This window comes from Ostrinia furnacalis, unplaced genomic scaffold (genome assembly GCF_004193835.3).
Source record: "Ostrinia furnacalis isolate ACB-3 unplaced genomic scaffold, ASM419383v2 OfSCF5400, whole genome shotgun sequence".
Classification (NCBI taxonomy): Eukaryota; Metazoa; Arthropoda; class Insecta; order Lepidoptera; family Crambidae; genus Ostrinia; species Ostrinia furnacalis.
This window is the reverse complement of record NW_021135639.1, coordinates 703,452-714,050: the sequence shown is the minus strand read 5'-3', so window position 1 is coordinate 714,050 and position 10,599 is coordinate 703,452. Positions and strand designations below refer to the sequence as shown.

At 31.1% G+C, this 10,599-nt stretch overlaps 2 protein-coding genes across 3 annotated transcripts; one reads left to right on the top strand and one right to left on the bottom strand.

The window, feature by feature from the left end:
- Positions 1 to 17: 17 nt before the first annotated feature.
- PIG-Q (phosphatidylinositol glycan anchor biosynthesis class Q) lies at positions 18 to 2,795 on the top strand. The gene is made up of 7 exons (XM_028315994.1): positions 18 to 658; positions 776 to 901; positions 981 to 1,116; positions 1,209 to 1,353; positions 1,431 to 1,623; positions 1,955 to 2,069; positions 2,203 to 2,795. Exons 1-7 carry the CDS (start codon positions 89 to 91, stop codon positions 2,382 to 2,384), a joined length of 1,467 nt encoding a protein of 488 aa, XP_028171795.1. The 5' UTR covers positions 18 to 88; the 3' UTR covers positions 2,385 to 2,795.
- nudE (Nuclear distribution protein nudE) lies at positions 2,694 to 10,046 on the bottom strand. 2 transcript variants are annotated; one of them, XM_028315997.1, is made up of 7 exons: positions 9,717 to 10,035; positions 9,457 to 9,610; positions 9,150 to 9,286; positions 8,432 to 8,568; positions 8,205 to 8,357; positions 7,645 to 7,727; positions 2,694 to 4,453 (listed from the first exon to the last, which is right to left on the bottom strand). In XM_028315997.1, exons 1-7 carry the CDS (start codon positions 9,788 to 9,790, stop codon positions 4,343 to 4,345), a joined length of 849 nt encoding a protein of 282 aa, XP_028171798.1. In that variant the 5' UTR covers positions 9,791 to 10,035; the 3' UTR covers positions 2,694 to 4,342. The 2 variants fall into 2 exon arrangements, with proteins under 2 accessions (XP_028171798.1, XP_028171797.1); XM_028315996.1 differs by lacking the exon at positions 2,694 to 4,453 and adding an exon at positions 5,469 to 6,129 and having other exon boundaries at positions 9,717 to 10,046.
- Positions 10,047 to 10,599: the final 553 nt, after the last annotated feature.

Sequence of the window (10,599 nt, the reverse complement as noted above, 5' to 3'; positions counted from 1 at the left end):
ACATTGACATTTGACGGTAAATGAAATGAAAAACATTATCTTTACAAAAAATAAACAAAACTAGTTTTCTTAACTTTTTTTACAGAAAATGCTGAGCTCGGTGCAAATTCTTTTACCCTCAATTTCGAACACATCTGATGTAATTTATTATAAAGGTTATGTCAATTTTAAAAGTGATACCAAAGTTACTATTTATTTCATTAAATTCTCAGAGAACAGTAAAACATTATTGGAAGATAGTGATAAAGACATGAAAAATATTATCTACGGATGTTATTCGGAAGATGGAATCCACTCTTCTACATTTAACAAATCAAGAAATTATAACAAGTTAATAATTTCCAATCAGTCTGGTGAACTATACATTAAAAAACTTTTCATAAATGGAAACGCAATTGATGCTAAAGATAAATGCCTTATTGTATTTTACGACTTAAACACAATTCGAGAATCTGAAGTTGAATGGGAATATAGTGATGAATTATCCAAATTGCAGCAATTAGTATTATCTGAAAATCGTCAGCCCGAAAGCCAGCCTTATGATGCCACAAAACTATCATGCCCGATTTGGTTCTCCTCTTCCATGTTTATTCAACATGTTATCAACTATTTCAATGTTATGAAATGGCTTTTAATTACTATCAAAAGGGATAAAAAAGTAAGGTTTTCTTAAATTTGTTATCTTTAACACTTAGTATTGCATTATAATATCGTATTCATGACTATCTTATGTGTAATATATATATATATAAATGCTCTGTATTTCATATTCCAGGTGTCAATAAAGCATGGTAACTTAATTTGTGCAATATTGATGGACCTTATTTTAGGATATGTTATATTGCAATATCTTACACAGGACACAAAGGAGCTAAGCTCTATACTCATGGGGATTTTAGAGGTAACACAAGTTTTATAATGTGTTGGTATCCTGATTATTAAATCAACTTCATTTAAGTAATTATCAAATACATTTTCAGAAACTTATAAACATACTTTATTCTTTGCTGAAGTGGCTCATGGGAGCACCAGCAGGATTAAAATTAAATAATGCTTTTACCAAAATGCTTGGAAAATGTTTTTCTTACCATGTACAACTCTGGTGGCTATTTTTAGGTAAGTTCCAATAAATATTTGATGTTGATTACTTTACTGGTAACTCCTATAAGATAATCTCTTTTTTAATTATCTAAACATTTATTTTTCAGATGTATCTGGTGAAAAACTGGATATTATATTACACTTATTTTATTATTTGGGATACTTGGGGCTTACATTTCAAGCTGCAATGATATCAGATATGATCTGTATTGGAACATTCCATGCATATTGCATTTATGTATATGCTGCAAGGTGTTTTTTTATTACTACTTGAGTTTTAGCATTCTTTTTATTTATCTCTCTTATTCATAATGCATTATTTGTTGCAGAATGTTTAATATGCAAATATCAGGCCTGATTGCATTGCTGAGGTTTTTTGTGGGAAGAAAATATAATCCTCTAAGAAAAGGAATTGATTCATGTGAATATACAAACCAGGAATTATTTGTTGGTACTGTAGCATTTACAATTATGCTACTATTATTACCAACCACCCTAATGTACTACATTGTTTTCACTATGGTAAGACAGAGAAGTGTCCCATTCAACATAATCCCATTAAATTCCAACAATATAACAACTGTTCTTTTTTTTTCATTTTATGGGGGTAGATGAGTAGGTTAGAGGTCAAGCTACCTCCAATAGCAGTTTGATTCACCCATTCTGGGACTACCCTGTATTATATTATGTAGTTCAGAGTAGTTGATACATTTTTGGCGAATATTTGTATTATTTCCCCCTTCCCCTTAAAAACTAAAAATATTTTTTTAAACAAATTGTAGGTCCTTACCTTAATTTTATCTATCAAAGTGTGCAACTATTGTTCTTAAGGATAATTTTTGTTTTCTTCCAGTTCCGTGTATTGTCTTTATTAGTAGAGTATGTTTTGGCTAAATTTATTTACCAAATTCAAACTCTACCGTTATATGTGAGTGCCCTGTGGCTGATACGTTCTCCTAAAGTAGCAGGTAGGTCAAAAGACAAAATCTAATCTTTTTTTAAAATGCTAGCTGCTTTGTTTTACGAAATTACGAGTCTCGTCCATTTTTTGCCTGCCTATCAATGCTTCAACAATCGTCATAAAGTGTTTTTCATTTCCAGGTAACGTTTTACTGGAAGTAGTCAGCCAAGAAGAAGCTTCACCTTTCAGTATTGAATTAAAATTGTTAAACAAATCCTTAATGTATTTAGTAAATAACTTTAAACCCCCAGTTGATGAACCAAAAAAAGTAGTATGGACCAGCTTTCTCTCAAAAGTATTCATTGGTGAACAAATACTTTAATAAAGTGTGTACTTTAATAAATGAAACAATTGTTTTTTATTTCTTATACTTTTATAATGTTCCTCAGTTTTATTGAGCACAAAATAAAACATATATTTGGTCACCGCACACGTGAATGTATAAATGCTTAGTTATTACTAGGTACTTAAATTATTCGCGGAAAACTGGGCAACAAATATTTTAGCAATAATTCATTAATAGATTCGTATTTATTTATTATTATTAATCAAGCAATTATGTAAACCAACTAAACTTACAAAACGTATAGTCAAGTTGTGTCACGAAATAAGATTTTTCATAATCATTTCATTTATGACTCGTGAAAACTTATTATGCAACCAAGACAATATTATGTTAAACTGCCTGTATACTGTTACTTGTAAGGAGAGCGCGTGTCAGTTGGAGATTAAAATAAACGAAGTCATTAATAAATTGATTAAGATATCTTCATTGGAATTTATGAGAACATCACAGGTGTAAGATACCATTGAAATATCCTTATTATCTATCAAGTCGTCTGTAGATGCCAGGCCCGCATTGTATACTCTGCAATGATATGTCAGAGTATCTAATTGAAATATTTACTAACGACAACTTACTTGCGTATGCAGTGAAAATTGAAAGCAATTTTATTACTACTGAAACAATGTGGACTAGGCTCTCTAGGCATAAGGCTATTCACAATTTGGTACCGCCTAAACTCTGCTTTATTGCATAACCTATTTATACCACTTCTATCGTAGATATTATTATAATAGAGCATCTTACTAAAGGTGTAATCTCGAGTAAGCAGAAAACGTATTAATTTATTTTATGGGTATATTTTTACACAGTACTTAAGACATACGGCAAGATCTAAATGTTAAACAGTAACATGCCCGAGTGTAATATTCGAATACATAGGTATGTTTAAAGTAGGTTTGTATTAGTTTGAGAAGGTAATCGACAATGATGTTAAACACAACATTAGTAAACCATGCTGAAATCGATATTAGAAACTTTTAAGAATATCACAAGCACTTCCGAATTATTCCGATTCCGAAGTTTCTAAACTATATTTCATGTTAACTCGAGTGTAGTCATTATATTGATATCATGACTGTTTAAATTAATTCAAAAATTCAAGTAATGAAATAAATCCACTTACTTTATTTGTATTATACTTAATTAAAAAAAATAACTAAGCTTTATTTTATATTACAAACACTTTCTGTTACAGGCTATATTGATTTCTTTTCATTACAGTGAATTTTGATATAATGTAGATGAAATATATTATAGTATTATGTACACTTAAGTGTGGATTATTACATATATTATTATAAAAATGCCATATATAAATAATGTAGTTTTAGTTTCCATAAAATTTTACAATTATAACAATTTCATACATGTTCTTCTTTATCTACTATATACAACGAAGAATTTATCCAAAATATTTTTTGTCCACCAACAGACGCAACACAGTTAGTCTTATATCAATTGTTTGCAGAGTTTAAAAATAAAAACATAGTTATGTTTACTATCAATTAATTTCCATTTTTTAATGAAATGAAACCTTTGTTACTTTAAGATTTGATTAATAAATTAGTAAAGAAGTTAGACTCATACAGCGTGACAGTCATTTTTGTAAGACACAATGTGCATTTTACAAATAACACAACATAATATCACTACATTAATATATGAAGTAGAATTACTTCTCGAAGTGCTAGGTCTCCGGTGGGAAAGCCGAAAAATACTTTTAAACATTATACCAATCCTTACCTATTTCGTAATCATCACAGACATTGTAAATTAGGATGTGATATTGATCACAGTAGACGTTTGATCAGCAAGATATACCACTAAGCAAGTTCATAATTTAAAAAAAATCTGCTTGGTTGGTATAGCGCCTTACTACGCAAGCGAGACCTGCTTATGCAGTGAAGTGGAGACGGTGATGGTATTGGGCGTTATTAGTTCTTGAGTACACACCTGTAGTCCTTACTGACCTCGGCGCTTGCGTTTGGTGAATGCTCTTTAGGTCTAACTGAACCACGACACGATGCTAACTTTGATTCCAAAGCCTACAATGAAGAAAAGTACATGATATGAATGAAGTTTATATTAGTAGGTGATAGATATATTGATTAATGTGTTATAGCCGTCACCTCGCGTGCAACACTTAATAAAATACATTATGTACAAAGTGAAAACTTTAATAATCTATTTGTACATTATGGCGGTTACTCTTTATAATATAAACAAACAACAGTAAAACTATAACTATAAACAACGAGAAGTGTAAATAAATAATAAATAATAATAATTTATTCATTTCACTTCTTAAATCATATTAGAGAAATAACGTAATGACGTGGAAATTTACAATCAAAACAATTGGCTACCAACACTAAAAACAATTACAGATAACACAAGCAGGCCTGATTCACAAGTTACGTGTTTAAATGAGACATGCCTGCCTCATCCAGTAAATAAAACGACAAATTATATTATTCTCTGCTTTTTATACAGAGTAATAGCAATAAATTACAAGCAAGACAACTTATAAGTAGAGTAGGTGTTGAAAAGTCTATTTAGATAATACAATTTAAGTCTAATTTATTTTTATTTTGGAAAAATGAAACTTTTTTTTACTTTTATTTACTGGATGGACCTGAATATTTTTTTTCTTATTTACAAACAACTAAAGTACTCATCATCATCATTTCAGCCATAGGACGTCCACTGCTGAACATAGGCCTCTCCCAATGCTTTCCATTAATGCACTAAAGTACTACTTGTACATAATAATAATATTTACATTCGACTAGCAAGCTATGCCAATGATTATTGTCCCTTCTTAGGAGTACTACAAATTGAATAATGTGACCTGTGAAACCTAACTGCAAATCTTGAAATTACACAACAGGTTAGCATTTTCGAAAAAAAAAACCGTCGGCATTCCAAAAAGAATTTGTTAAGGATGGATGATGTTACTGACACAGAAATTATCTGACTGTAGAATCGCACATTTTGTGACCTCTCTAATGTTATCATTATTTTAATTTAATTAACGCTTTTTCACATTTTGGTCTTATCTTATTACAATCGAACGAATGTGTATGTACAGGCTTCGAACCTCAAAACAACTTCTTTTTCACACATTTTGTAATAAATTATCAATTTATCGGCCAAATAGAGCATCTAAACACATTTTTAGTAATGTCTATTCTCACGAGTATTCATTTAATACTATAAGTTATTGATAAGGCAAAAATGTTATTACAATAACAGTAAGTTATCTTTACAAAAAACAAAAATGATGTACATTATGTACAGGGAATATTTTTTTTAACTAAAATACAATTATATGAGTGTTTTATCAAAACATTTGTTTAGTTTTGGCATTATCATGGTTTTTCTTTGTGGCAAAACTTAAAAGATTTTCTAGTCCTTCTCTAGATCTAACAACAAAGGACCTTCTAAGCTTTCCATTTTCGCCTTGCCCTGCCCTTGCGAAAGGTTGTTCTGAGGATCTTTGATACTGTATATGATTTTGTGAATGTTTTTCCCCGTTTTCAGATGCAGAATTTTGTCGATAGAGATTTCTGTATTCGACGGGTTCATGTTTTTCATTGTTTTCCTTTTCTGTAGTCTTTGTAGCGCCTTCCTCGGGCGGAGTTATGTGATGATTAGCAGCGGGAGGTGCCTCGCATGAGCATTTGACCTTACCACAATCACGGCAAAGAAACCTTTCAAGCTGTAAGCAATAAATAACATGCATACTACACACACAACAACCATGCGTAATCTAAAAAACTAAAAGTCCTACAGTACTAAATTGCAACAATATTCTAACTACCTAATAACTACACACAACGTATATCTGAGTAGGTTTCGGCGGTAGTGGACCGGTGCGTTTTTCTTCTGTTCAACCACTAATATGTTAGAACGCACTATTTCACCACCATAGAAAGCTACTTAGATTGGGCTGTGATTTAATTTGAGTATAAAATTGTACTGGAAGAAACATCATTTATTTAAGCAATGGTGCCCCCCATACAGCTCACTGGGAGATGCGGATGACTAATCAATCATACCGTCTAGTCCTTAAAAATATTGTGTCGATGCTGCATAACGGTTTGGCGTGCAGGCGTATACCATTCAAAAATATTTTGATTTAACAACTTTTTTAACATGAATTAGAGCAGGTTAGCAAAATATCTGTAAATACTGCAATGAGCAGTGGGAACACCATTCTAAATGTTTCTTCCATAATAGACTTACTTACATTTATAATAAATCTGTATACATAAGCTATCCTATTTAACCAGAGATAATGAAACAAACCACGACAAACCACAGTAAACAAGTGCACGCTACGAAACTAAATAAAACTTTCGTTGGTCAATAATTTTCTTAGGCTGGTATTATAGTCACGCTTAATGACGCGCGTGCGGTAGGCAGAGTGGAGGCAAATTAACGTATTATAGTAGGGGAAACTGAGGTGAGTTGAACCACTGATATTTCAGAACTTAAAAGTGCCTTGAGTCACAAACGCGAACTGAGGGGTCAGCGGATGGCAACAAGCAGGTTAATTGTGATGTTACTAGCTAGGTAACGGTTTTAGTTCTAAGAAATCGGTGGTATTTTAACTCACCTTCTGTTTCAAAACACCTAGGTCTCCCCTAATAAAAGGCGTGCCATCAGCATAATCACCGATGGCAGGGTGTTGCTAAAGCTTTGGTTACCGTAAGCGTGATTGTAAAATCAGCCTCATGTGCATAACTAATGTCATCCTCATAAATTTGCTCTAGTTTCAAAATATAATCTTTAACATCAAAATAAATGGTAATTTTCTTAAGGGAATCATGTGTTTTAATTCTGGTCTTTATTTAAATTAATTTGATAACTGTCTTTGGCTTTTTTCAATTATCCTGTTTTATATACAATAATGGCCTGAATGAAATAAATAAATTGAATATAATACATACACAATATAATACATATACAAGGAACTAATAAGTAAGTGAATTTTAAACTAACTACCTACCTACCTAACTTAAAAATTAAATAATATATTATGATAAATAAATATGAATACAAAATATAAATTAAGTGACTAGACAAATTATTAAAGAAATTAGCTACATATTGTATTCTATGTTTACAGTGCTAAATTGATAGAATTTGTGAAATATTCAAAGGCAAATAGCACTACGACAATAATTACAATAATTTTAAGTGAAGACGAAATTATATTGTTTTGACTTACCCCTACTTTGCGAAGAAGATCTCCAACTATGTTTATTGCTGATACTCGAGAAGAAGGCGTCATAGCATTTCCATTGATTTCACCTTCAAAGAAAAAAATCGTTACTAATGTTTTATGAATTAAACATTTATAAATATCTTTATCTTATCATTCACTTTATGAAAGCACACCATTTATGTACATAAATGGTGATAAAAATAAAATATTCATAATAAAATTATAAATAGTGAAAGTAGTTACTTTCACTATTTATAATTATGAATATTTTATTTTTGGCTATTTAAATAATTCCTCTATATTTAAAATAATCTTGTCATTAAATTAATATTTAAAATACTAATTACTAAGCACAACACATGAAGTAACTTTTTCCACAAATTAAATATTTTCTTAGCATTGTATATTAACTTTTATAAAAAGTACTCTCATAACTTCATTGCCTTCAATCTAAAATATTTAAAAAATACTATAGTAACATGAAACATTTCTAGTGTCTGGTTCCTAAAAAATCATCCTATTTATTATAAACAATCTAATAGGTAAGTTGTACACATATTTACGTTTTAGAGGAGAAGTAATAGATGTTTGTGTTTCGATTTCAACATGGGTCCTGGAGTTACTAATAATTCCATTGACTGCCGGTGTTTCATTTTCTTCATCCTCTTTCTTGTGTGATGGAATCAGTTCCATTACTTTCAATTCTTGTTTCAGATCTACAAATAATTATTTTTATTAATAAAAGAACACAGATTGCAACACTGAGACAAAATATTTGATTTTTACATACCTCTAGCTTCATCTGTTGCTCTCTGTAACTTAACCCTTAAATTTTCTATTTCATCTACTTCACTTTCTAATACAGCATTCCTTTCATATGCTTGATTTAGCAGTGTTTCTATACATGAAACTGATTCTGATATAACTCTGAAATTAATAATAACAAAGCATATTTGAAATATACATCAGGGAAAGGCTCACTTTTACATGAAAAGCTTAAATATCACAAAATATGAAAAATAGATTCACAGCCTTTTTTAGTTCCAAATACTTCATAATAATAAGCTTACTCAATCGAAAAGTGTAATGATTATTTCATTAAAAAATGCACTCATAAGGTTTATTACCTTGAATTTTGATTGCTTTTCAAGTGTTGTAAATTAAATAAGAAAAACATACAGTGATTCTTTAATAAAGCATAATTGTGTAATGAGCCGTTTTTTATTTAAATTACATGACTCACTTTATTTCGCAATCATATAATTAGAGTTGCCACAGACAAAGCAAATAACCACTTCCCATTAGTTTCCAGTTTTGTAACGACCTAATGGTCTTTGTAAAAGAGAATTACGAGCTTTGGAAGAAATGTTAAGCTTAGTCATAATTATGAGTCTAATTAGATATTGCACAAGTAATAAAACGGAGAAGTGTAGTGGTGTTGTAACAATGTATGTACAATAAAATGGAACCACTATGTGCTAACGTCATTTAAAATTATAAAATTTTACCTTTGACCTCTCTCTAAATCATCATTTTTTTGTTCTAGTTCTCTGATATAAACCGCCTGTTTATCTTTGTCTATTTTTAAGGCTTGCAGTTCATTTTCTAAGGCATTTGTTTCATGTTGACTCCTTTCTAGTTTATTCTGCAAGACAATCAGCAACAAATATAAGTTAAAATTGTATTTGATACAATAGTTTGTATTGTGCAGACAAATGCATAACAAAATAAGCACTGTAGCATCTTATATCATTGTAACAGATGCGATTTTGCTACAAAATTGTACAGCCTGACATGCTATTAATAGGGACTTACTCTAAGCATTTCAATTTCATTCTTCAGCCTTTGATTCTGATGTTCTAGATCTCTGTTTTGTTTCTCAACTTGCACTAATGAGGCTTCCAATTCCTTTTCCAGTTGTGCCGAGTTTTCTGTGTATTCATCTAACTCCTGTTGTATGTCGTTAGCCCTAAATTACAACAAAAGTGAGTCATAAATACCATCATTGTGAATGAATAGTTGATACGCCACAATGCAAAATATAAACAAACTAAAGTGAGAGGTTGTATACTTACTTCTGCTCGTAGTGTTTAGCTTGTTTTCTCCAATATTCAATTGATTCAGAATCAGATTGTCTTGGAGATTCCATTTTTTGTAGTAAGATTAAACTTTCAAGAAACGATTTTTCAAGGATGGATCACTAGCGTACCATTACATTTATGTTGTGATATTGATCTTAGTATCAAGATTTGAAGTGTTAAGGTGCAGTGAAATTTGATTAGAATCGTTACGAAACACAATTTCGATAATTTCTCAACCAAAGTGGCCGTTAAAACGCAGAATGTGACACAGACAGACAGCCTGTCTTTTTCTCAAAACAAGTCAAATGCCAATTTTACAAAATGGCGATCGTGACGAGAATTCAGATGTTGCCATTAAACAAAAATGTTTTTTACTTTTCATTCATTAGGCACTTTTGTAAATAGTTGATAACAAAACAACTTATTAAACGTCTTGCAATTTCAGAGCCCCGATTACGGTAATTTTTAACGTCAACAATCCAGACACGCTTCTCGATTCTGCGATACGATTGGTCGTTCAACAGCGCACGTCAGCTGTTTTGACCAATCGTATTGCAGAATCAGCCCCCCTAGACAAAACGCACTTTTTGATCGAATCGAAAATCGAATCCGTCAAATCTCCATACAAAAAAGGGGCTTTTCGACCACTTTTCGACTGGTTTGCGATTATAATTTGCATTTTGTCTAGACCCACAGAAACGCATCAGAAACGCGTCTGGATTGTAGACGTTAAAAGTTACCGTAATCGGGGCTCTGTATTCATTTCATTTATCCTTTGACTTTTCAGCAACAGTGCCGGTACTAAATAACTAGTCTTTGTTGTACCCTTAGATTAATAAAACCTAGATAGATAGTCAGTGCACGAAAGGTGAGGCAG